A 27,440-nucleotide genomic window follows, 5' to 3' on the forward strand; every position below is an offset into this window, starting at 1 on the left:
TTAACGTAGCCTGTACATACATACACTTGTTACAGCCAGCGACTCCACTCATAGGACGAATCTTGGATAGAAGGCAACATAACGTCAAAGTAAACTATTAAATACGTTAAAAATGCTCAACTTTATATACGCATAACTTTTGAATCGCTGGGTTCCTAAAGTTAAAAATTGCATTTTCAGATTCTACGCATTAAAAACTACTAAATAGTAATAGTTTTATTTACATTAAGACGAAGTTCAGCCAGAAAATATTTTGTAAGTGGAAATTTTAGATAGTTTTAGGATAACATAAGTCACATATATATATATTTCCGCAAAAAGCGGGGAATTGTTGCGATAATATTTAATATTCTTTAGACTTTAGATCGATTAGATGAAAGTAATAGTGTTATATGAAAGCTTAATATTTATTTTATATTTTTATTTATTGTTAATTTTATGATATTATCAATATTTCGAATCTAAACGAAATATTTTCCGTAAGATATAATGTATATAAATGTAACATAAGCATTTGTAATTATGCCTGGTGAAAAATTAATAAATGCGGTACGAAGTACCTTTTCGTTATACGGACTTGTACTTTCAAGGTATATAAATTTTTAATGTATTACATATAATATTATATAAGCATAACAAATCTTAATTTTATTTCTTAATTTTTACGAATGAAATTTTTTGTTGTCTAGGAAACTTAGCGTTTCACTTGCTAAGGAACTTCTAAATGTAGAAGAAAATGATCGTGAAATGTGGCTGATGCAAGTAGTAGAGCAAGTTTTAGCTCAAAATTTAAGTGATACACAGATAACCACTGAAAATTTGAAGCTAGCAATAGAAGAATGTATAAAACCCAATGCGTTAAAGGATACAGAAACAATACTAAATGTTATAGATGTATTTGATATACCTAGAGTCAAATATGAGTTGTCTGAGAACAAATTTGTTTTGGAAACTGTAACACCAAATTTGGTTGCCGAAGCACAATATAAATCCATACTTTTTAAAGATAGATTTGAGTTGCTTTGGTACAGAACTATGAGACATGAATTATTTACTCCTCCAATGCCTGGTGAAAAAAAAAAAGATTGGATTGAATTAATACCGATTGAACATCTGTTGAGTGGAAGTAAAGAAGGAAATGTTTATGTTATGGGTCTTCTCTCTCAATTAGTAGAAGGTCAATATTATTTGGAAGACACGGGAGGTACAATAAAAGTTGATTTACAAAAAGCAATATCCTTTTGAAACTCCAGATATATGTAATTATTTATGTAAACATGAATATTTATAAATGTTTCAGTATGCTAAATCAATTATCTGTTAATCGCACTTTCCTTAATATTTATACACAGATTTCAGGATGGTTTGATCATGGAATGCTCTATAGTAATAGCTGATGGAGATTTCAAGGACGGTATTTTACATGTGAAAAATTTAGGTTTTCCACCAGCAGAATCATCTAGTAATGCACGTGTAGATTTTGGCAATGCTAATACATTTGGTGGTTTGAGCGAGTTTTCTTTGAAACTTTCTGAAAAACTAAAAACTTATGAAGAAAGTAACAAAGAGGGAATGATTGTTTTTGTATCTGAAATGTGGTTGGATGATAAAACTGTTTTACGCAAATTTAAAATTATGTTGGAAGGATATTCTGAATATCCACCTATAGCTTTTGTATTATGTGGACATTTTTTAAGTTTTCCTGCAAAACCGTCAAGCAGGCAAAAATTGATAGAGGGATTAAAAAATCTTGCTGATATAATAATACAATATCCAGACATAAACCAAACTTCCAAATTTATTTTTGTACCTGCAACAGATGATATTGGATCACCAAAAATTTTGCCAAAATTGCCACTGCCCAAAAATCTTACAGAAGATTTTAGAAAAAGTATACCTGGGGCAATATTTGCTACTAATCCATGTAGAATTCAGTATTGTACAAAAGAAATTGTGGTGCTAAGGGGAGATATTTTAACGAAAATGTGTAGGAATACTCTTTACTTTCCATTTCACGGCAATATTCACGACCATGTAAGCTTTATTATATTACTGACTGTTTATGTATGTTGTATAAAAATGTGTAACTTCATTTTTGCTAAATGTTTCAGTATGCAAAATCAATTATCTGTCAATCTCATTTGACTCCTTTAAGTCTTCCAATGTTACCTATATATTGGAAATACAACCATGCATTACAAATATATCCTACTCCAGATCTCATTGTAACTGCAGATGGATTTGAAGCATATGAAACTACGTATTCTAATTGTCATATAATCAATCCAGGATCATTTTCAAAAAACGATCATTCCTTCAAAGTATATGTTCCAGCGCTAAATTTAGTTGAACATTGTGCTATTCCCAAAGATATGGATGGTGTCTAACAACAAATTATTATTGACGTTTGAAAATAAAGTATCAACAAGTAAAATATTTTTGTAAATTCAATAATAATAGTAATTTACTGTACCTTCTACCCCTCTATGAACAATTGCATGCCAATTTTATACAGTATATATTTTCACATCACAGCTCTCATAAGCTAAGTTTGGTTACTGAAAATAATTTAATTATAATTAAAAATAATTTAATTTTATTTTATTCGTTGAGAATACTAGATAATTTCTTGGTCCATATTGTTTAGCAATGCAACGAAAAAATATTGAAGAATAACTTAGTGACTCTTATGATCGAATATGTTTAATATTATCAACATAATACACCTCAGGCAAATTTAACATTCTCCTCACTTCTCTTCAGACTGCCTAACAAATTTGTATATCAGACTTTCTATCTGGGACACAGGAAATACGCGTTTATTTAATTATTTTTCTTATCGATTTATATAAATAGATACATACAATATTAAACACATGTGTTTCTACCTCTTTGCAATGTACATAACAATATTACAGGTACAGACTGGGCCGCGGTATATCTCAATTCACTGCGCTGGAAGCATAAGTCAATTACTGGCCGTTTAATTAAACATTATAAGGATCATAACTTTGTAAAACAACGTATAATATATGAGATGCAGTAATAAAACGCGATAGTATGATCTGCAAATATTACAATTTCGTATTAATAACGAGCTGAACTGCTATCAACAATACCAGCTGTACAGTTAAAGAGAACATACGTAAGTTATGTAAATATAATAATTAAGACAAAATTTCTGTTTAGCAAATTTTACGATATACATATATATACACACACACATATATATAGAAGAATGTATAAAACCCAATGCGTTAAAGGATACATATATATATGCATATATATACATGTGTGTGTGTGTGTGTGTGTGTGTGTATAGAAACATTAATTTTTATTATTTGAATCGATTTTTTTCTCTAGCAGAAACTTCCACTCTTATCCTACACACACACACACACACACACACGTTTTCTCGTTCTCTCTGTACATTATATAATTTTAGCAATCGTATACGGATTACGAATGCTGCAAAAATCTGCGTTTAATGCTCCAAATATTTGAAGCTAAGTATTGTATCGATATAACGTACTTTCAATCGTGGCAAGCGAATGTTAAACTTTTATTACATCTGAAACGTTCGACTAAGGTATGAGCATTAGTGTTAGAAAAAACAAAGAATAATAGTTAATATGTATAATTATGAACTCTCAGGACTACGCTCACATACTTATCGAAATATATTACACTGCCGCTATATAAAAAAAGAAGAACACGCTTATATCTATTGCACGTCCTTAAATTTTTATATACTCCGATGTCAGCATCTCCTACACTCTCAGCTATATCATAATACAGAATAATACATAATAGTTTATATACCAGTGCTTTCTTCGTGTAACTATGTACAGATGCATAAGTTCAACTAGTAGAGTTACAATTTCAGTCGACGGACGGTGTAACGGTCCTTCAAACTCCATGTCTCACGAACTCTCTTTCTTCGCATGCAATTCTCCTAAAAAATCAATAGTTAAATCAAATATGTACATATATCATTTCAAATTTGAATAACATATTGGTTGCTTGTAAAGTTTTATCTAATTTTGATTGTCTCTTCATTCAAAATTTACCTTTTTTTAATTAGATATGTATTATTTTATTTTTAGTACATTAATACATTTTTTAAATTATTTTAAACAATAAAAAATCTGTTATTGATTGAAACACGAGCTTTTTAAAACTGACAATGAATGCTTCGGTTATAACTGATACATACATATATTGTGTACCTACTTTCTCTTTGATATCTACGGCAAGCTTGATTCCTTTCTTCCGCGTCGAAGTACCATAGAGTGATTGCATATCTGGTTTTGTAAGCTGGCTGAACCTCGTGCGGATTTCTCCTATCAGACCAGAAGAACAATATTCTGTCGAAGAGAGGTTCGATATCCGCCACTTGATCGCGCCAGCCTTCTGGGAATATCCTCAAAAGGCCGCCGTTTTCCTGTTGATGCAGAAATAATACAATTTATTATCATATAGTATCATAAGATGAGAAATAACTTAAAATAAAAATTTACAATAAATTTGTAAATTTAATATCTCAAGAATTATTCATTTATTAGATTATAGCATGTCTAAACAATTGTCTGAAAAATATTTATAAATCCTTACAAGATGATAGCAAAAACTGCGAATATCGAATTATGTTCTTAGTGTAGCAATTTTTTATATTTTAAATGTTTTTATTACAATTTCTCCCATCAAAATTGTGGACATATGCAAAAGTGCCATAATAAATAAACAGAATAAAAAATGTACCAAAACAAATTGTAAAAATTTAATATTAAAAAAACATAATATTAATATTAAAAGAATTTATAAAATAAAATTATAAAAAAAGTTATTAATTTCTCTATAATAAAGGATCGTACACTCCAAATCTTTCGGAGCTGTTTTATCATCAGCCTAAAGCATCAAATACACATACACACAGCTAATTCATTCAAGATTTCGCAATCTTGCAATTTCCGTGTGAAATGTTTTTTGTTTAATACAATTTAATACAAAAGATGTTCATTCTTTAATACATTATTGATGATAATTTATTATCAATCATATTCATTAAGTATTAATGAGTCACAATATTATTTGTCCCAATAATATTTCAATGAAAAATAGAAAAAATTAATGATTAAATTTGCAGATGTGAAGATAAAACAATAGCGAAAGTTTAAATAAAATAAACACAAATTCAAGAACATACGTACTTTTACTATTGACATTTATATAAAGATTACTCTTTAAATATAGTAATATTTTGTGTTACTCAGCATGAAATTGTTGTGATATAAATTCTTATTTCGATTATTTGGAATAATTAGATTTAAACTAATTATTTAGAGGTTTAGCCTTATCACCGATTTCGATGATTTTGAATATGTATATTGTCGGGAGAAAGAGGAGATGATTGCGAACAATTTTTTCCTATATATGTAACTGCTACGCCCTAGTTTTCGAGATATTCGTAAAAAGCTGTCATTCTTAGCATATTGAATCCTGTGCTTATGTACTTGAAACTCATTATTTTAAATCTTATCATAGATCTGGCTGTAGGTAGAATAAAAGATTTGACTCTTTTCACCTTTGAATCTCTTAATCATTTTGTCCCTATATTAAATTTATTACTATTTTACGCAAGTATTGCCGGTCTCCTCACTGCGGCCGGATTGAGAAAAATAACCAAAAACTAAACCTATTGATCATATTTGTGTTTAATTGAGTTATAGCAAACATTTCGTCCAGCTTCACGGAAATGATCGGAATATCCAAATATTGTAATATTCAAGTTCGCCCAACTCTCGTTCATACATACTAACCATAAACAAAAGATAAGAGTTAGGTTTAAGTTAGGGCATTGTATTCGGCCACAGCAAGGCGGCTAGCAACCAATGCTAACGCATACGCTGTTGCGGACGTATATTTATAGGCAGAATTCACTGTAGTGATATCAACAGCTATTTTGCAAATATCTCGAAAAGTAGGATCGAGCGCCAGCTACATGTATAGAAAAAAGTTTCTCAGTATTAGGACTTCGACAATATATTAAAAAATCATCAAAATCGGCGATGAGGGTAAATTTCTAAATCAATTACTCCTATTTTTTTTTTTTTTTTAATTTGTTGATTGATTACAATATGAATTTTCTTAAAAATTAGCTACTTTAATAAAGAAAATTTCTGGGTTCTTTAAGTTCGTTAACTTTTTAATTCTTTCATTAAAGCAAAATTTAAACGCATTTAGAGATACAAAAGGTCCAGACTCAAAGCTTGTTCGGAAAGAGATCAATATAAACATGAGGACTTTACACAAATTCATCAAGTTTCTCTTTAATGATGTCCTTGTTCGAAAGAAATGTATGTATTCATTCGCATTTAAAGGTAACAGGAACAAGCACACGTTGTGCGATGAGACATTCTACAAACGGTGCTTTTATATTTTTCAAGACAGCATATGTTTGACAGCCCCTATTTTCCGTGTAGGTCAACGTAAACATTGCTCAATACGATATTCTCGTGCATGTGCGAGACGGAAGCGTTACATGGGGCAACTCACGTAGGCCCTGGATGCCCTTCGTGCCCTATTCAACTCTATCGCCTACCCTTTCTCAGAGTGTCCTCACTTTTTAAATTCAAACACGTATGGTCGCACGTGCAGGGTGAAGTAATAAGGAAAGTACATGTGAGAACGAGTGCTAGTCATCATGCTGTTATTGTTATAATTTATTGTAAATTATTATACGATTCTGATTATTATATGATCAATACAATTTATTATAATACAAGAATAGAAATATATACATACACTAATATAAACAAATCGTTATTTTTTGTACAGTTTGTAATTTGTTACCTTTTTACAACCACTTTTGATTTAGACTTAACGAATTTAACTCTCTCACAAGTGTGTCATTCAAATATACTAAATTACAATATCCTGTATATATTGTACATATATTACCATGCGTAATATTATTATTAATATTTATTTCTTGTAAAAAGTTGGAAGTATGTACATACATGTAATGCCAAAAATGCAATGAATCGAAGATAAAAAGGATTGCTAATTATTTTCTATAGTGTTCATTTTGTGTTATCTTATTACACGATTAAAAGGTTAAACGAAGCGGAACATTTACTCGAACATGAGGGGGTTAAATAGTCTATACAGAAAATCATTAAATTTTTTCACTCAAAGAATGTGAATTTTCAGGTAAGTGGATTCAACTAGAGTTCAGTCGATCAGACATCTATTCTAGCACGATACTGTTGCATTTCTTGAATATACATACATCTCTAAAACTTCTATTCTAATGTGAATAAATTATAATAGAAATTTGTATTTTGAATTGACTTTGTAAAGTTGTGATTTTCTATCTATTACTATTTGTAACCAAACGAAAATAGATATTTTCGAAAGACTACACAAAATCATTGAAGTAAAGGAAAATTTCATGAAATATCACTCAAAGGGACGACGCTGAAATCTATAGCTCACAGGAAATTAGTTTTCAGAAGGTACACATCATTATTGTAATGGCTACTTTAGACTATAAAATTGTTCATGCATTATTTTAGAATTAAAAAAGACAAGAATAGAGGAAAAATTTAAAATCTTAATAAAAATCAGTTAGCAATGTAACACAAAAATTATGTTTGCAAATTACAGATTACAACTTATTGATGAGTTATAAAAGAAGATGGAGAAACTTGATAGAATTTTCAATACATCTTATCTGTAGTTAATTATATTTTTATTAGAAATATATTATGAACATTAAGAAATTAGTACAATCAGCGCAAATAACTATTTTATCTCTTGAAGCCATAGTATAATGATAAAAATGACTAAATGCGTATTTCGGTACTAAATTTTCATTTAAGTGATATAAATTTCTTTGCATATTTATTCGTGGCATGTACATAGATCTTACCTTGATATCCCAATCTCGGTTAAGATAGTATATAGCTGTGATACATCTTCCATCTCGATTGGGGTTATCCACATGTTTCACGTAATGCGAACCGTGACCAGGATAACAAGCCACCATCGCCTGAAAAATAATGCATCGCATCATCTTAATCGAAAAAACGAAACAGTTCTTGCAAACTGGCTTATATGCATTCCCAAACTGACTAATCGTTAAGAATGTAGATCTGAGTGTGTCATGAAATCTGTAATAACGTTGATTTTTTAAACAGAAAGGTCATCAGATAGGTCATTCTATAATGGCAACCGTTTTAACTTAAACATAAATCAAATTCAATCAACTACTTATAAACAGCATTTTTTAAATTAAAAACGACAAAATGACGAAGATAAGTGGCCTCAGAGATGTAATAAAACAAATGTCAGATATCGCAATTAATAATATTACATTATTAGAAGTTAAATAGACGCGTAACATATAATATTTATGAAAGACCAATATATCTAAAATATTTGTTTCTATCGCATTATAAGTATGTGTATTTTCCCAAAGTTCTTATATCATTGTTGATTTTAAATGATTTTATAAAAAATTAATTTATTAGATTTTTATTACAGATTGTAGATCGTAATAGGTAGTGATGCACTTCGTATAGGTAGTGAAACGCATAGTTGAATTATTTTACGAAATTTTTATTTATTTTTTAAATATAAGAATAATAACAATTATTAAATTGAATTATCAATTTAAGCGTAATTAATATTAAAAGTCTAGAACTGAAACTTCTAACGCAATTTTCTACTCACTTCGCCATTTTGTTTTAGTCTTACATATGTATATTCAGAAAATTATTCAATTAGTAATCGATAAAATTTAAAAATTATATAATTTTGTTTATGTTTTCATATTGCGTACCAAGGCATATGTATACATATAACCATCGGAAAGTGTTTTCGTATTATACTTGAAGAATTGTAATCAATCGATTAAATAGACATCAGTGATAGTGCCCTGGAAATATCATCGAAGTGAAATTACAATACTATAATATCTCTAATCAGCTTTTATACTTGCTTTTCGCGAAAATAATGTATGTTTCAGTTGGATTTTTTATTAACGGAAACTTAAAAATCATTTTCCGACGGTATATATCGATTCTTTGACAATTCTTAACGAACTGGGAATAAATTATATTTTACGGAAACTCGATTACTCGTTAAAAAAGTTTTTCATGACTTCTAAAATTATTACAGATTATACTTCTCAATGTATATTGATTATTTTTATTATTGCTATAATTTGTTATTTAATAAGAAATATTATTAAGTTAACATACATATCGCCAAATTTTATTATCTAATCAAATGTAGTTCAATAAATTAGTGTAAAATTATAAAAATTAATTAATATAGAACGATTATCAAAGATAATTAATTATTATTACATACGACGAGTTTAAAACATTTAAACGATGATTGTATCTGCTTCTGTTTTCCAAAAATATAACTATGTATATAACCTAAAATTTATGGCGTGTATGCACCTGAATGAAACCTTAAGCAGGTTTTCAGCTTCCCGTGTGGTGCATCACGTAATGGAAGGCAGCAATACATTTTCTATTCCAATTCCTTTGTTTTCAATGATAGAGTTACATGAGGTTACAACGACACGTCATTTTCAACACTTATACGTCACGTTGTCACTTCATTCTTTATATTAGTAAAAGTTTTTAAATAAGTAGGAATTTCTGGTAAATCCTACAGTGCTTTATTTAAGTCCTTTTTGTGCCAGCTCTGATTTATTTATCAGTTTTCAAATTACTTTTGTATTATATTCTGGCTTCGTGAGAAATTCTGGAAACAAGTGTTGTTAATATGTATGTAAGGTATATGTATTTACTAAACTCTTATGATTTCATATTTTATAGCGATTTAAGTTTTTTGAATGAACAGAGACTAAAAACACACAAAACTTTAGTACACATCTATAGGATTAGTTTACTAGAAGAATGACACAACTGAGAAAAGTAAATTTTTCAAGAAATCAATTCTACTATTTTTTGAGAGAAGATTGTTAATTACTTAACTATTAGCAAGAAGAAAAATATTTTTTTTCTAGAATTTTGGTAATCTTTGGACTTTGAGAGTCTCAAATAAAATATTGTTTGTATGTATTCCGTATTATTAGAAAAAGTAATTTTACTGGATAATTATTACATTTCTTAGTAAATAGGTCATTTTTAGAGTTAATTTTTGCAAACATTTCGAAATTTATGATTCTTGAGATGCGTAAGTTTGAGTACAGTAAATACAGAAGTATATACAGAATATCTCACAACTCTCATGAGAAATTTTTATCACTAAATAAAGAATTCTGAATAAACATTAAATGACGCATCATCATCACAAAAGTACAATAACATCAAATAATTAACAAGAATTAACAGACTATTTATTTCTCTTATTATCCTTATATTAATTTATACTCAGTTCAGTTACAATCAATGCTAGATATAATGAAATGAGTAATTTGAAAAAAGAAACAAGGAATCTTGAATCCTAGTCCCACTTACAAAAAAAGGAAAAATCAAAAGAAGTTTTAAAAGTTCGTGTAAATAGTAAACTGTTGAATACGCAATGAAGTCAATGATCTGAATAATTACTCAGTGAAATAGCATAAGACAATAGACCTAGTATCAAGTCAAAATAAAATAGTAAATCGTATGACTCACAAGTCGAATGCAATATTACCTATTATTATCTCGATGCAAATTCATATCTAATGAGGATTTGGCTAATATCTTTGCAACACATGTACTCAAAGTACCTATAGTTTGGCGTGTAATCTTTTATAGAAGAAAATATACGCTATTTGCACAAAAAATGATAGTTCTCGAAAATAAAGTAGTATACTACAAAATAATTAGTAGTATATATCAGAAAATAAAGTTTGTTACAATTAATTAAAGTTACCATATTAACTTTTAGTATCTCTTTATTAGCTCTTTCGATGAAATTATTACTCATCATATAAAGTATATGTAAATAAAAAAATAAACCAATCAAAAGCTTTTCCTTCCTAGATTTGTTGCTTGTCTCCTGTTAACATCATATTTCGATATTGGAATAGTTATTTAAAAAACTATATTTTGGAACTTTCAAAATTTTAAATCTGATATCACCAAAAACGTTTATTCTTCAGATGTCCCCTCGCAAAATTTTATTTTTTGTCCCTAAGAAGGGAAGTAATTTAAAATATGAAATTTCACAAGTGTATGCTAAATCCCAAGAGGATGAACCAACAGATCTCAGAATTACGTTACTCAATGTCCCATATCCCACTAATTACTCCTGTGCTGTAACGTAAGATTTAGGTTAATAAGAATTTTAGAAAATCTTCTCAAGTAACATATTCTTTGATTTTTCGTTCGAACTTTTCGCATCACTAAGATCCTTTTTATATGTAATTTTTAGATATATATTGTTAAATATTTCATAAATATATTTTTTCTCGCTGTTTTGTCAAACATATAAGGTATAAGCCACAAATTTATTTTCCATCGATAGCAGGCGATTCAATACATGCCTCTGATATATTAAAAACTCACACGATGTCTGTCACTGATTCACATAGATCGTGAGTACTCCAAATGAAGTTTTCGAAAAATTATTATCCAGAATAGGTTTTCAGACCTTTTCAATCTTTCAATACGAAACCCATAAATCGAAATATCTTCTATATTAGTATTTCTTTTCCTCCAAAATTTACACTTCATTATTCATTCATTTATTCACTCGAAACTCGTAGACTTACATAAAAAGACAAGTGTATTAACAAATGTGTCGTCTAATCTCAAAAATTTATCATATATTTAACTTAAAGACACATCCACATAAAACACATAAAACGATCATAAAAGTTATGAATGATAATCACTAGACCGTCGATTTTTATGCATTTGTCAGAAATTTAAGGATACAAAAATGCACAGAATGTATATAATGTGAAAAGAAATATAAAATATCTAAAGCATAGTGTCCGCTAAAATATTTTGCAAATTGCTTAGATACTTACCATTTCTTTAATTGCGTTCATAAGAATATGAATTTATATAAATATCTATAACCTAGTAATCCTATTTATATCGACACAAATGAAACAATCAATGATTTTAGAGTTACAAGAGAAGATGTTTATGGAGTATTTTAAAGGTTTCAGTAAACGTAAAGTAAATGTTGGTCTAGCTAGACGTATCAATGAAACGTTAAATAACAGAGCAGTCAAAGGTCCCTGACAATGAGCGCGCACATGTGCCCGAGAAGGGCTGAGGTAGTCAGTTACACAGTTTCTTCAGAGGTAGGGTGTATATACATACAAATACTGATCACAATTTAGCCTTGACCTAAATAGACCACTAACCTCGATGTCCTTGGCACTACATTCGGCGGCGTGTATATTATCACGTAATCCACGAAATATGTGTCATACAATCGCTTTTTACGTTTACGTTTTGAAATCAGAAACGCCAATGTATAAGGGTGCGTCATTGTCATCCACGTAAGAAATCCATGGGATGTGTCTTTGTCGTTACCAATTCTCAAAATCGCGATATATAGTATGTTTTTCTTACTTAACGTTTAATGTCGCTTCAACTGCAAAATGAGAAAGGTGTGCGAGAATTTGACGAATCAGCATATTGTGCTCCATATGAATACATTTTGTTGTTTATATTATATTAGAAGATTATATTAGAAGAAGTTTATATTAGAAGATTGATTAATTTACTTTCTTTTATGAATTTCAGGAGATCATAAACTTTTTCTCAGAAGTAAATATTATTCGCTATTGTTAATTCAATATTGTGGTAAAAATTTGCTTTTGAATTCTATAGTTGCATTTAATCAAATAAATTTGTTAAACAAACGACGTAAATCTTACTCTGACAATTGGCCACGAATAGTAAAAAAAAGAAAAGAAAAAGAAATAATAAAATAAAACCATTTACAAACTTTCATATTATGTATAACAATGAGTTTTCTTAAAAACACTTTGACTTCTTCAAGGCCTCTACCGAATTACCGAAAAATGCGCATTCTAAATTCAAGTAAATAGACACTCGATACGCATTCTCTAATAGTGATCCAGAATGGCAAATACCTTTCGCCGTGCCAAGTTATAAACGATATAAACGAAAAAGCTATTCGATAACAAGGAACAACTTCCAGACACGTATACGGTTCAATCGGAAATATTTTTTCTTCAAAACGATCGCATTTTACCACGTTCAATATTGATATCCATATCGATAGTATTCAATAACTATTGTGCACCATCGAATCACCTTGAGAGGCGAACAATTGATACTGAGCTCGTCGCCGTACACATCGTTTTGTTTTAAACGTTAGAGACAGCAGAAAAACATTTGTGTAATCAGTTAACTATTATCTTTCTTAATTTCCGTCGCGCCATTCGACGACAGAAATTGCTGGAGCATATTAAATACGAAACATTCTTTTCTAACATGAATCATAATTGTATAAATTGACTTAAATTGACAATAACCTGCGATTATGCGATTTACAAGACGTATACAGTATTAAAGAGCGCGTACACCTTGTTTGAAATCTTTTTTCCTCTTGTTCCTCCCAATGACCTCGTTATCTGTAGACTGATACGATATATTATAGATAGACTGCAACATCGAGACAAAACGTTCGATATCGTACACTTTACGTGCAGCTCGTCACGTTCCTTAGATAAGTAACACAACCTGCCAAAAGTACGCCATCGCGATAATAACGTAAGAATCGTTGCGATAGATTACGAACAGTAGCGTCAAAAATATGTGAATTCTTGACGTGAATACGCGATAGAGTCATCTGATATGAATGCTGCGCACAGTGAAATCGTGTTTATTAAACCGAAAGTCAAACATCTGTGTGCGATCTTTGTCCCTTCGTTTGGTACAAGTTTGAAGAGAGACTAAGAAGATGGTACATACCTTTGAATAAGAAAGAGAAAAATAGAAAGGAGGGCAGAAAATGATACATACTTTCGTGTGGCTGTTTGTGAAAGAATCTGTCAAATTTCAATTAATCCTTCATAATCTGTGCAGCATTCGACATTTTATTCTAAATGGTCTATGATTAGTAAGTTACAGCTTTAAAAAATGCATAATTTAGATAGATATATTTTCACATTTTTGTAACCAACGGTGATTATACATTTTACTATTATAAGAAATGGAAAAAATCAGACCAAATATAATGTATAACATAACATTTCACCGTAAAAAGTTGAAAAATCTGCTTTTTCCTTGAACTTTTAAATATTTCTTCATATTTTTTATGAATGTTTAATTTTTTATAAAGTTCCGTATGGATAAAACGCATAATAAACATCGGTGAATTTTCTTAGGTTTAAGATTTAAAATTTAAGTTGTCTACTCAAGTGCAATCCTATTGTTAAATTTAAAAACTACCTGTATAAGTGAAGTAATAAATAATAATAATATTTATGGGTGATTTTTTCAGCACGTTCTCGAAATTTTTCTACGTTTCGAATGTTGATTGTATGTTACAAGGTTTTACTATCCCTGCTGTTAGACTTTAGCTCATTAATCTTTCTTCGTTTGTTTTTTATATCCGTTGTTTTCTTAACAAAAGTTTAATTTAATAGAGGAAAAAGTAATACAAAATTGTTTTGCATGTTTGATGGATAATTATATGTGCTACTTGTTTTGTAATTTATGATTGATGATCGTACTTGCGACTGAACGATTTTAACGAAACATATGATTAAACTCGAATTATTATCAGAATTGCAACCACTCAGCCATTTATGCGCAATGCAATATGCAATATCAATTACATTCAAATATTTTTAATAAATCTCGTAATATTTTCGTTAATCAGAACAATTTATATCGAAAAATCCCAATATTTCTCGCTTTGTGTACACAAGATGACAGAAGCATCAAAATAAAAAATATATTTCTGGGTATTCTGCTTAAATATAAAACTTTAAGATAGACAACCACATGCAAACGATTAACAAAATTCTGATAATTCTTACCGTGTATACAAATGATGTACAATTTAGTAAATACACATATTGAAAATATGCATTATCATATTCTGATTAAATTTCTGAACGTATCAAAAATTAGAACTGAGAAATATTTTATAAGATTAATACGAATATCAACCGTCAACTTCTTAAATATCATTTGCTCGAAAATAAGCCGAAGATGAAGGTTATTTTTTAATCACTATTTCTTCACGAATATAAATTCGAAATGCAACGAATATAACATACCGTTTAAAAAATAAATAAGAGTGTCGTACCAAGTACGACGTTTACGTTACTCATAGTTCAACAATTTGTATAATACAACTGGTTTAAGTGGACGGTTAACGTTAACATCTTTGCGTCATATAATTACTCACTGAATTATATTAAATTTCAAATTTCTAATCATACATGATATCGCAAAAAATAAATTGATTAGCGAAAAATATACTGAAAATTTTACTAAAGCTACTTTGTGAAAGATATTTTTTAACAACCTTAAATTTCACAACCGTTTTTAGACATCATGAATATTAAATAAAGCTGTGGACTAGAAGCGACAATTCACTGAAAGAAGCAAAGCCACGTCCTCTTCTCTTTCTATCCTCTTCTAAATTCGCATTACTTTCGATATACAGCATACTATGCCACAATCGGATTTTTAGCATTTGAACAACGTCCAAAAATTATTTCAAATCTCATTTCATTGAAACGAATACTCGTTGTAATGTGACAACCAAATCTTCACAACTATAGTTGCAATGCAACTAATCAGCAACAATCGAGGCAACAAACCGAAAAGGAATGGAAAAACATCCGTATATTATTCATTTAAACGAAACAGGTATTACGTTTCAGGGGAAAAACCGCTTTGCTAATGTTATTACACGTGTTTCATAGAACCAAAAGGAAAACATACGACATTTGTTACACTTCGAATACGGAAAATATTTCTACAGTATGAGTATGAGTCACCGTTTAGAATCATACAATTTTTCTATATTATTGACTATATTCATAATACATTCTGTTTTTAAGTAGATACATAATTACATAGACAATTGTAAAAATTCTTTATCAAAGGTAACTTTGTAGGCGATACAATGTTTTTGCCGCGTACGAAGCAACTTAGTGGCGTGAACGTGAACGTGGATTGTAAATTTTTTGTTGTTAGGTTGGCGTAATTGAGTTACTGTTGATTGTTCGACAGTCGTTGGATCATCCTTCAGCAAAACATATATGATATTGATCTATTTTAATCTTAATAAAAATATCCTTACATTCTAAGTTTTAAACAATCATTTAAGTTTTAAGTAACGCCTCTCCCTACGTTATAATACCATTTATGTATGGTTGAGGTAAAAGGATTCTTCGTATACATTGCACATTGGTATACATTGCACATTGAACAAGGAAATATTGTTATCTATGCTCAATTTACTTCATATTTCTCTTCCTCCCCCCCCCCTCTCTCTGTATTTGTATATGCGCGTGTCATAAATCATAAAAATTTTCATGCGCTTCAACATACTAGATTTTACCAGATTATAATATTTCCTGTTGCTACATTGCCATAAAGTTTTCATTTATTACCTTTCCTGGTAATTGAAATTCTCTTTCGACGAAACATGTAAGATTTTGTTATATTTTTGTATATGTCTAGTGCAAGTTTGGAATACATATTGATGAAAATGAAAATATGAAAAAATCAGAAATGTAAATGTTAAAAATTTCAAAATGATAAACGATAATGGCCAAAAATAAAGAATTTCATAATAATCTGGTAACGAGAAGTGACTTTTATTTTGTATTAATCTAGAAAATATAAGATATGAAAAAATGTCAATATAAAAAAAGGAACAAAGTTTAATTTAGAAAGTAGATTTATAGAATCATATTGATCATTAAAATTATTAATTAACATTCTATGGCTGATGACAATAATCTATGGCTGAAACTTGTTGTTGAATAAATATACATTTAAGACCATCGATTTTACGAAACATCGATCTTGAAAAAATCGTCTAAAAGATCCTATGATCGTGTATCATGAAAATGAAACTGAGAAATTTTAAGTCGTTTATTATACATTTGCGTATATTTATATGTTTTATATTTTTTAAATATTCATATAGTAACGCGAAAATCTCTACTTATCGCGAAACAGATAATTAAATTTTGAAATGTAAAGGGAATACCGTGAGATGCAAAGCATTGTAACGCGGCTATTATAATTATAAATAATACGGAAGATATGTTATACCGATCAGAAAGTCAACAAACGCCGGTAAATACCCTCGTAAAAACGACACTACGCTTTGGAGACGAATGAAATCGTTTTCAGACATGATTGGCACGTTCTCAACCGTTTTACTATATGTGCAAATGCATACATAGTTTTTATGTATGTACGTTTGTACCTCGTTGATTTTTTCGCCGTCACGAAGGTTAAAGAGCAAGATGCAGCCAGCCGGTTGTAAGGATTTAATCGAAAATGAACGACCTAACGCGAATATATTGGTCACTATCGATGAAAGAACTATGTATTAAAGAATGCATAATTTAAATATTATCTTTAAAAAAAAAACAGGATAATTTGTCATATTTCTTTATATTTAATAATATTTAGTATTTCAGTTTCATATAATGGGTTTCACATTTATGCAAGATTATTCTTTCTAGCTTATGAAATTATTTAGTCATGGAATTAATTACCTGTCAAATCACTTTGTGTACAATAGTCAATTACTCCAAAAATAAAGCATAAAATATAGGATTTTAACTTCTATTAAATATACTTATTTACCAAAAAATAAGCACTGAATATAGATATCTATTTCACGCTGTTTTAAAAATTATTATTTTTATTTTTTATGTTTATTAGTAATTACTAATTAATTTGTAATTATAAATTGTAATTATTTTCATGAATGTTCTTCACACATTGTAAACCCTGAAGTTCGCCCAAACTTAGGATAGGGAAAAGCTAAATAAATATTCTTTGCATTAGGATGAATTCGTGTTAAATAATGCAATGTTTCAAAATATTGTCAGTAACTCAGTTCTATTTTTGAATATTTGTAAATAAAGTCGTATTGATCCGAAATATCGTTACGCAATGCCGCGTAATTTTAATAATACACAATTATCTAACGACGAAATTCTCCTTAAGATGAAGTACCTAGTTTTCTCATTATGCAGATACGATACTGAAGCACTCTTCTAGTCTAGATAGATAGCAATCGTCTATCTACAACCTAAAATACATAAAAAATGTGATTTTACGTTGAATCAATGAATTTCAATATTATATCATCATTTATTGTCAGTAAGTTAGGATTCAACTTCAACATGAAGAAGTGAATATGTTTTAAGAATACATTTAACAATTGCCGCAATTATTTTTCTCTTTGTACTTCACTCGACGTGCAAAGAAAAAATTATAATAGTCAGGCGGTAGTTCCCACACTTATACAATACTTACGAAATGTTCAATTCCAAATTCTTCGAGTACTATCAGAAAATGCAAAAATAGTTAAAGAAGAACGGTATCCAGAAACGAATTTCAACTTAATTAAATGGAAGATTTGGTGCGAGACAGCAAAAGAATTCGAATTGTATCGAATATTTTCTTGCGAACTATAAATGGAAACAGCAACAGAACGGAGCAATATGTTTGGTTTAAAAATTTGTATTCGCTTGTTTCTTCGATTTCTGAAGAGACAAAGCTTTGTTTAGTCTAAAAGGAAAATCAATTACAATAGTAAGATTGAAAACTTTTTTTCAGACTTTTACAATTAGTTGCAACAATTTTAGGATCACGTTCACTTTTCCTCTTTACTTCTATTCTTTGTCGTTCCTGTTTTATGTATTTTAATACAAATGTATATTTGCATTTCATCACAATAATATCTAATATCAAAAATACATTGAGTTCCATAACATGTACCTTCAATTTTAGGAAATATTACTATATATAGTAATAAATAATAGTAATAAAATAATTTAGAACAGTGATACTCATAACATTATGTAGAATATCTGCACATTACGGAAAATCAATGAAGAGAAATGAGATCCGCTGTCATATATTGAGAAAACAATAGCAAATACCGTCGATATTCGTGGTAATATCTAAGAAGTTATTCAAGAGTATATAAAAAGTTATTCAGCTCGATAAATTTATTTCAAAACGCGTTACAACATTAATTTATTAAATCACATAATTTTATAGAAGAAAAAGTGAATCGAGATAACCTTAAAATCTTTATATCCAACACCACCAATCACACAAAAGTTCAATTCTGTCATTCAGTTTTCTGTATGGAACCAAACAAGCTTCAGATGAACAATTTTGTACTCGTTGTCTGGAAAATAATCAAATGTACACGAACATATGAACCAAATATAGTATATATCATACGAATAAAGTATTTATTTGAGAAAACTACACTTCTAAGTCGCAACTGATCATTGATACTATTACTTAGGTCGATCTACATAACACCTCGTATCGTTCCACTCATTCGCCCGCAGTTTAGATTCTGTTTACGACCTTACGGGAGACAGGATGCGTAATCGAGAAAAACGCATACACACTGCCTACTTTCTGGCATAAGAGACGAAAGAGAGAGTCAGTGAAAGACAGGAAGAAAGAGATAACTGCATAATTGTATGAACGAGTCAGCCGTACGGCGTACGTGACTGACTGCACTTCGTGGTTTGCTACTCTCGTTTCGGTTCTCTGTTTAGCGCACGAGCTACCCGAAAGATCACTGCAATTTCGGGATCCTGACCTTCTCTGTCTACCGTCGCTTCCTCCCTCTCCTTTTTGGCTGCTAAAGAAATTAAACCGATGCTTCATGGGACGTAAAAAATTTGCTTTTTCGCTGATATGATACATAGAATGAACGCGCGTCCCCCCGTTACCGATATCGTTCATCAGACTTTTATAGCAAATCAGAAAACGTGGATTGGCTTGCATCTCAGTAATTAATTCGATTGTTACGACTAACGTGCAAAACAACAGATCATTTCTTCTGGCCAGTGTTACAAATGTTTCCGCATTTGCATTGTTTTTATGATATTCAAGAAACTACTTTTTCATTGTTTTTTATAATTCTCGTTCTCCGTAATGATATACATACATAGATTGGAACTTAGTCTGATAGTTGCTTAAAATTAATAACATTTTCAATCTACTGTTATCTAACAATTTAAATATGTAAATATTGTAACAAATTTAATTTCTTAAATGCTATTTTTTACGCGTATAAGTAATATTGTACAATTTTTATGATAATAAATAAACTATATAACTGTTTAAAAAAACCCATAAATTATAACAATTATGTAGAAGATTACAATATTGGAATAAAACACGAGCAGTTTGTATAAACATATTTAACTACCAAAATATTCAATTGTTGAAAATATATGTATGTGATTGTATATTGTATTCAGAAAAAAGAAAACAGTTTTATTTCCAAAGTTTATTTCAAATTATAATAGCTATTCAATTATGCGTTCGATGAATTAATATTTTACGCATAATCAAACATTAAACAAATTTATCATATTAAATGAATAAAAGAAAAATTTTCCTTACAATAACATTTTCAATGTTTCTGAAATTAATTTAGAAATAAAAAGGAATACTCTATCAAAACTATAGAAATGTAGTGAACTTAAATGTATATAGACTTACAAAAATGTGTTTGTATATCTATAAAATTAATAGGCATTAGTATGTCAATTAATGGAGTATCAATACATATCTTATTAATTATTAATACATATTTTGAAATGCTTACTTATGATTCAAATAGTATAAACACAAATTTTGACAAAGTAAGGATATTCAACACAAGACATAAATTAAAGATTGAAATAAATATAAGACTGATGTATACTTTTGTCATATGTAATGATAACAAAACTATATGATATATAAAATGTGGGACTATTTTTATGCTTACCTTCGTTCTTCCATTAATCGTGTAGTTTCCCATTTTCCCATTGTTGCACATTTTATTTGCCCTCATAATGACAGCATCAACTTGAGATATGAGCATTCCAATGTTTTGACATTGTTTTTCTTTTCCATCAAGCCACGTTATTTGATCACCACGAATTGTCTTTAAGTCATTTGCACCTGCTTTATTAGAAACCAATTGTCCATCCTTAAATAACCCAGCACTGTACATATTTAAAACTTCGTTTAACACTGCAAAACCTTTTTCGGTTCCTAGAAAATTGTCTACCACACACATACCATATTCATCCATGTCTCTAATCACATTTCTGCTTATATCATCTATTAATTCTTCAAGATTATTTTTATTTTTATGGAGGAAAGGTGGTAAAAGTTCTTCTTCACGAGTTAAACGAACCTCTGGAAAGTTCTTCATACCGTTATGATGTTGTGTAGGCATATCTAATTCATGGTTCTGTAGGTTATTTAGGATTCTTGAACCTTCTAGAGCAGGATTCAACAATTCTGTTCTGGCACCTAAGATCGTGTCTTCAGAACTTCCTTCATATGTTATGGGAGAAGTCCATCCATCTACTCTGTTAGTACAAGTACCTTTTGTCTTAGTGTTATTGGATTTCCTCTTGGAATTTCGACTATCCTTATGATTTGATTGTCCTTTTACCTTTTCTATTTGTTTGTTGGTTCCTGTAAACAACAAAATCATGCAACAATTATTAATTAAAATAAATGAAACAAAGAAATTGTATTTATTTTACAAAAAATCATACATATTTTATAGTATATAATACATTATTAACTAGTAAAAGATTACACAACTCTACAATTCTAACGTGAAATAGTTTTATAAAAAGGCACGTGGGAACAAGATCAAGTTTCACGTACCGCCAAGATGTTTCCCGTTATTATGCACTTCTGGAGCAGCGTTCGAACTTCGCGTTCTTTCTAACACCGACTTCTTGCTTAGGTTAGAAACCACTGGTGTAGTTAAATTCTGGCAGTTTCTTAAGGAGGATTCCTTTTTAGCGGATTTCAAAGTGGAATTTTGACTAGTAGCCGAAACGGTATTTGATACGATCGATTCCACAGAATGAGTCGCACAAAATTCTTTGTGACGTTTCCAATCCCGCCTCTGGTGTTCTTTGGTGCAATAAGATACGGCCTTGCACCGTGAACACCTTAGCAGCTTGTCAGTTCTGTTACAGATAACACAGCCTACCGTTATACCAATTTGAACATCACCGCCGGGTGTCTGCGCACGACTGACTATCGGTCCGGACATGTTTCGTCGTTTATTTAGCGGCCACGAGTGCCGACGACATTTCTCCAACGAGGGAAGTCACACACGCACTCAATCTGCGTATAGTACTAGTGCGCTATCGAGCCCTGCAGTGCTTATACCGCTTATAGTACGTACGAATCGTCGTTGGTTTACATACTACATATATGTATGTTATCGGATCCGCAAAAGAGCTATTGGTGAAACGACGATCGAAACACAGATGCTTTCAATGTCTTTAGTTCTTGCGTTCTTACTACGTGTGTATGTGGTCCTATATACATACTTATACTTTGCATCGAGTCTCTTCTTTGAAAATTCATTTAAAAGTTAGATATACCAATATATATTTACTATTTTGACTGTTCATTGTCTATTAAGAGGGCGCTACTTTATGCTCATGTTCTGCGATCAAGAATATAAATTCATTACATTTTGCAATTTACAGAAACGATCTTTGACTTTAATTATGCATCTAGTTTTAAACCATTCTTATATCATGTTATGAATAATACATATGTAAATATTTTAAAGAACAAAAGTTCGTTATTCAATACAAAAAGGGATCTGTATTAAATGTAAATGAGTAATAAATACGTTGTTCATATAATTTTAGCTAAGCTCGAATTACGAAGAAATGAATACATAAAAATTTGATACATAAATGTACATAGTGGGATTATTGTAATATTATATAAACTCAATATATAATACATATATACAAAATGTAAGAAAATGTTTTACAAATAACAAATCTCTGTAGATACTTATTTATTATAAAAAAAATCATGTCGTCACTGAGTAGTGTTCCTTATATTTTGATTTTTAAAATACATAGTATTAAATGTATGAGATTTTATTTCTTTTACAAAAAAGCAGTTGTTTCCATAGTTACGATTTTCCTCTTGTATCATAACATTATATGCTATACACACATTACATGTAACATAGTGAGGTCATTAAAACTTTATTGTATAGAGACAATTCAATGTTTTGTGAATAGAAAAATTATCCTAAAAGGATGACTACTTTTATACCGAATGTGCATATTAAAGATGGAGAATACACAAAAGCAATTTATTCAATGGTACAATTCACTTACATGTCAGAAATTCTATTACTTCTTTTGTTAGTGTTTAAAGTTTAGAGATTACTTAACTATTTAAAAATTTGTTCCTTTAATTACAAGTATACAATTAATATTTAAATATCATATATGTATTAAAATCAAATGATAAATTTTAAACGCGATTTTTTTAAATATTGAAAAAGTACAATACGGAAATTAATTTTTCAGATTAAAGAACAACGATATTCAGAAACAATAAAAGTTTTGATTATTCTTCTAGATTTTTACCCCATTGTATGTATGACTACATTGAAATATCAATTTCTTTATCAATATCAATGTTCTGTGCTAATAACTTATTTTACAGTCTAGGCCTTGTTTGTCTCTTCTTGCTCACTGTTATTTTTATACACAAGATTTCATAGCTTCTGCACAATGTTATGAAAAATTAGTTCAATTATGTCCTAATGAAAGTATATATAAGTTGTATCATGCTCAATCTTTGCACCAAGCATGTATGTATCAAGAGGCTTGGACAATATGTTCCAACATCATTAACCAAAGTAATTTGGAATTTAAAGTAAAGAAACTACAAGCAGCAATAAAATATGGGCAAGAAGATGTTGTCACTGCGAAAAATCTTGTAGATCAATGTCCAATGGATGATGTTGATACAGAAATTAATTTAGGATGTCTTCTATATAAGGTACAAAAAATACCAAAGGAAAGGAAGTAAAATTTTTGTTTATGTAATAATGTATACTACTTTCTTGTTTAGGAGGAACAGTATGAACAAGCTCTAAAAAAATTTGTAAATGCATTGCAAATTGTAGGTTTCAAGCCTCATTTATCGTACAATGTGGCACTTTGTTATTTTAAATTAAAAGAATATGCTGCATCATTAAAACATATCGGTAACATTTATATTGTTATAAATCATTAGGTTCATAAGCAAATATTTAAAATATAATATTTTATGTTAACACATATTATGCATGTGATAGCTGATATTATAGAACAAGGAATAAGGGAACATCCAGAATTAGGAGTGGGTATGACAACAGAAGGTATAGAAGTACGCAGTGTTGGAAATACATTAACACTTCATGAAACAGCTTTAACAGAAGCATTTAACTTGAAAGCAGCCATAGAATATCAATTACAAAATTGTAATCATTTCATAGTTTAATTTAATTTTTTAAGTTTAAGTTTCCATAGTGTATTTAATATTTCATGCTCTTTATTTATTGCTTTTAGATGAATCAGCAAAAGAAGCATTAACAGATATGCCTCCTAGATCTGAAGAAGAACTTGATGCTGTCACTTTGCATAATCAGGCTTTAATAAATATGGATACAAAACCAAATGAGGGATTTGAGAAACTTCAGTTTTTACTACAACAAAATCCATTTCCACCTGAAACTTTTGCAAACTTATTATTGTTATATTGCAAATACCAATATTATGATCTAGCAGCAGATGTTCTTGCTGAAAATGTACACTTGACCTATAAATATTTAACATCAGTAAGTATGATTTTTATTATTATATTGTTAGATACACTGTAAAATAGATGTCTCAAGAAAAATATTTTAATAATTTAAAAATATATAAAATCAGCATGAAAATTAAATTTACATTCTAGTTTTTATGCTTTCATTCATTAGCATATTTAGTTTTTGAATGTTTACACTTTTTAGTATGTTTTCTTGAACTTTCTGAATACTTTCGTTTATGAGCTTTCACATCATGACTATAAAAACTATCGTTAGAATTTTTATCACTACAAGAACTCTCATATTTCTTCTTTTTCTTCTTTTGGTGTTTAAAATATTCCTTCTTTTTCTTTTTAATTACATCTTTTTCATCAGAATCACTATTAAGTGCATCTTGTTTGATTTTTTTTGCTTTCTTTTTCTTTTTTAATTTCTTTTGTTTATGTTTTGTGTCTTTTTTACTTATATCACTTTGTATTTGTATAATATCTTGTTTTTCTTCAATTTCTGGGATCAATTCATACCTTTTTCCATCAGGACTCATAAAACAGTCTTTAGATAAATGACCAGCAGTTCCACATTTCATACATGTAGTGTTAAAGATTGCTTCTAAGTGTATAGTTCTACGATCATGTTTTTCTATAGGTTTTTTCTTTTGCACATCTCTTTGTAGCTGTATTCCATTTGGATCTAAATCTGTGCCATTTCCTTGATTTACATACTTCATAGATAGTCCTATTTTGCCATCATCTCCAATATAAATAACTTTACACCATATACGTTCTCCTTTTTGCAAAACTTCTCCAACATTATCGATATGAGCACAGCTTACCTAATGAAATTATGAAAACATATAAAATTACAAAAATACAAACTAATTGTATTGTAGAATATAAATAAGTTAATTGATTGCGAATATATTTTCTTAATACCTGTGATTTGTGTATCAATCCTTGGTAGGAACAACCTGGAATTCTGATAAAAGCTCCATAATTTTGTACAGATGCAACTTCTCCAATAAATATTTGATTTAATTTGCACGTAGTCATTTCTGTAAATGCATTTAGGCAAGAAGCAACAACAATAGATAAATATCAGTCAAACTTGATGCAAAGGTTAGGTTTATTCATACTTATAATGCTAAATGCAGGACTGTAGCAAGAAAATGAACTTTAGAATGCAGAGAATGATAAATGAAAATGTTATTAATATATTCTTGTATTCAATACAAATTTGTGAAAATTAAAAGTAATATGAAAATTTTTATTATAGTTATAATAATATTTGTTTCACAGTATTTATATGATTTTTTGGATGCATTAATCACACAACAAACTTCACCAGAAGAAGCATATCGCAAATTTGACGATCTCGGTAACAAACATATGGAAATATTGCGGAAAGCAACAAAAAGAGTTCAGGAAGCACGATTAAATCATGACGATAGCGCTGTTAAAAAAGCTGTTAATGATTACGAGGAAGCTTTAGAAAGATATGTTCCAGTTTTAATGGCACAGGCTAAAATTTACTGGGAACTTGGAAATTATACGCAAGTCGAAAAAATTTTTAGGAAAAGCGTCGAATTTTGCAATGAACATGATATATGGAAATTAAATGTAGCTCACACCCTTTTTATGCAAGAAAATAAGTTTAAAGAAGCAACGGGATTTTATGAGCCAATTGTTAGAAAAAGATATGATAATGTTAGTTGTTTCATCCTTAGCTTTCTATAGTGCGATCTATACATATATGTATGTTAATATGGAAATTATTAAATATTATAAAACGTTTAGATTTTAGATGTGAGCGCTATAGTACTCGCAAATTTATGTGTAAGTTATATCATGACATCCCAAAATGCGGAAGCTGAAGGATTAATGAAAAAGATAGAAAAAGAAGAGCAAGTTGTTTCACGAGAGGATCAAGATAAAAAATTATTTCATTTATGTATTGTGAATTTGGTAATCGGAACTTTATATTGTTCTAAAGGAAATTACGAATTCGGGATATCTAGAGTGATGAAAAGTTTGGAACCTTACAATAAAAAGTTAGGAACAGATACTTGGTTTTACGCGAAGAGGTGTTTTCTGTCCCTTTTAGAACAGTTGGCTAAACAATTAGTAGTTTTAAAAGACACTATACTCCAGGAGTGTATACAATTTTTAGAACACTGTGAAGGTATGTATTTTCCATTTTTATATATTTAACAATATTTTCGTACAATTGTTGAAATATTATTACTTTTTTTCTAGTTTACGGAAGGGACGTGGTAACAATAGTAGAAGAGCCTTTTGATATGCAAGATATGTTTTCTATTACTCCAAATGGAAAGCAAACGGTTGTTTATGAAGCGCGATATTTGAAAGCCCTATTTTTAAAATTACAGATGTCTTAAATATATATATATATATATATATATATATATATATTTATATTTATATTTATTTATTCATATTTATATATGTATAATATGTATAAAACTTATAAAATATTATTGAAGTATTATAACGAAATGTATATAGAAATATATTAATTACAAATTACGACATCTAAATGTGTACTACTCATTATTTAGAAAAAATTTTAATTGTTATATATTCGCT

General features: G+C 29.4%; 4 protein-coding genes across 8 annotated transcripts; 2 read left to right on the forward strand and 2 right to left on the reverse strand.

The window, feature by feature from the left end:
• Positions 1–348: 348 nt before the first annotated feature.
• On the forward strand, positions 349–3,019 carry LOC126922056 (DNA polymerase epsilon subunit 2). 2 transcript variants are annotated; one of them, XM_050734252.1, is made up of 5 exons: positions 356–590; positions 690–1,233; positions 1,351–2,034; positions 2,112–2,428; positions 2,919–3,019. In XM_050734252.1, the coding sequence occupies exons 1-4, from the start codon at positions 523–525 to the stop codon at positions 2,385–2,387; spliced, it is 1,572 nt and encodes a 523-aa protein (XP_050590209.1). In that variant the 5' UTR covers positions 356–522; the 3' UTR covers positions 2,388–2,428; positions 2,919–3,019. The 2 variants fall into 2 exon arrangements, with proteins under 2 accessions (XP_050590210.1, XP_050590209.1); XM_050734253.1 differs by lacking the exon at positions 2,919–3,019 and having other exon boundaries at positions 349–590; positions 2,156–2,434.
• Positions 2,580–22,275, reverse strand: LOC126922061 (egl nine homolog 1). Its single transcript, XM_050734257.1, has 5 exons — positions 21,879–22,275; positions 20,980–21,680; positions 7,934–8,053; positions 4,234–4,444; positions 2,580–3,955 (listed from the first exon to the last, which is right to left on the reverse strand). Exons 1-5 carry the CDS (start codon positions 22,273–22,275, stop codon positions 3,924–3,926), a joined length of 1,461 nt encoding a protein of 486 aa, XP_050590214.1. The 3' UTR covers positions 2,580–3,923.
• Positions 22,263–27,391, forward strand: LOC126922047 (tetratricopeptide repeat protein 30A). 4 transcript variants are annotated; one of them, XM_050734231.1, is made up of 9 exons: positions 22,263–22,402; positions 23,570–23,635; positions 23,709–24,047; positions 24,120–24,255; positions 24,346–24,510; positions 24,599–24,867; positions 26,133–26,540; positions 26,631–27,015; positions 27,090–27,391. In XM_050734231.1, the coding sequence occupies exons 1-9, from the start codon at positions 22,274–22,276 to the stop codon at positions 27,230–27,232; spliced, it is 2,040 nt and encodes a 679-aa protein (XP_050590188.1). In that variant the 5' UTR covers positions 22,263–22,273; the 3' UTR covers positions 27,233–27,391. The 4 variants fall into 4 exon arrangements, with proteins under 4 accessions (XP_050590188.1, XP_050590191.1, XP_050590190.1 ...); XM_050734233.1 differs by lacking the exon at positions 22,263–22,402 and adding an exon at positions 22,456–22,601; XM_050734232.1 differs by lacking the exon at positions 22,263–22,402 and adding an exon at positions 23,279–23,359.
• On the reverse strand, positions 24,451–25,888 carry LOC126922073 (zinc finger CCHC domain-containing protein 17-like). Its single transcript, XM_050734280.1, has 2 exons — positions 25,770–25,888; positions 24,451–25,669 (listed from the first exon to the last, which is right to left on the reverse strand). Exons 1-2 carry the CDS (start codon positions 25,884–25,886, stop codon positions 24,998–25,000), a joined length of 789 nt encoding a protein of 262 aa, XP_050590237.1. The 5' UTR covers positions 25,887–25,888; the 3' UTR covers positions 24,451–24,997.
• Positions 27,392–27,440: the final 49 nt, after the last annotated feature.

Source organism: Bombus affinis, chromosome 11 (assembly GCF_024516045.1).
Source record: "Bombus affinis isolate iyBomAffi1 chromosome 11, iyBomAffi1.2, whole genome shotgun sequence".
Taxonomy (NCBI): Eukaryota; Metazoa; Arthropoda; class Insecta; order Hymenoptera; family Apidae; genus Bombus; species Bombus affinis.

Excerpts from the sequence above, each read along its gene's own strand:
- LOC126922073 (XM_050734280.1), bottom strand. The coding sequence starts at position 25,886 with ATGACTACGTGCAAATTAAATCAAATATTTATTGGAGAAGTTGCATCT. Across the intron at positions 25,670-25,769 it reads GATTGATACACAAATCACAG|GTAAGCTGTGCTCATATCGA; the intron begins GTATTAAGAAAA and ends TAATTTCATTAG.
- LOC126922056 (XM_050734252.1), top strand. The coding sequence starts at position 523 with ATGCCTGGTGAAAAATTAATAAATGCGGTACGAAGTACCTTTTCGTTA. Across the intron at positions 1,234-1,350 it reads AAGTTGATTTACAAAAAGCA|AGATTTCAGGATGGTTTGAT; the intron begins ATATCCTTTTGA and ends ATATTTATACAC. Across the intron at positions 2,035-2,111 it reads ACGGCAATATTCACGACCAT|TATGCAAAATCAATTATCTG; the intron begins GTAAGCTTTATT and ends TAAATGTTTCAG.
- LOC126922061 (XM_050734257.1), bottom strand. The coding sequence starts at position 22,275 with ATGTCCGGACCGATAGTCAGTCGTGCGCAGACACCCGGCGGTGATGTT. Across the intron at positions 21,681-21,878 it reads TAACGGGAAACATCTTGGCG|GAACCAACAAACAAATAGAA; the intron begins GTACGTGAAACT and ends TGTTGTTTACAG. Across the intron at positions 3,956-4,233 it reads CCGTAGATATCAAAGAGAAA|GAGAATTGCATGCGAAGAAA; the intron begins GTAGGTACACAA and ends TTGATTTTTTAG.
- LOC126922047 (XM_050734231.1), top strand. The coding sequence starts at position 22,274 with ATGTTTCGTCGTTTATTTAGCGGCCACGAGTGCCGACGACATTTCTCC. Across the intron at positions 24,256-24,345 it reads TGCATCATTAAAACATATCG|CTGATATTATAGAACAAGGA; the intron begins GTAACATTTATA and ends TGCATGTGATAG. Across the intron at positions 24,511-24,598 it reads AGAATATCAATTACAAAATT|ATGAATCAGCAAAAGAAGCA; the intron begins GTAATCATTTCA and ends TATTGCTTTTAG.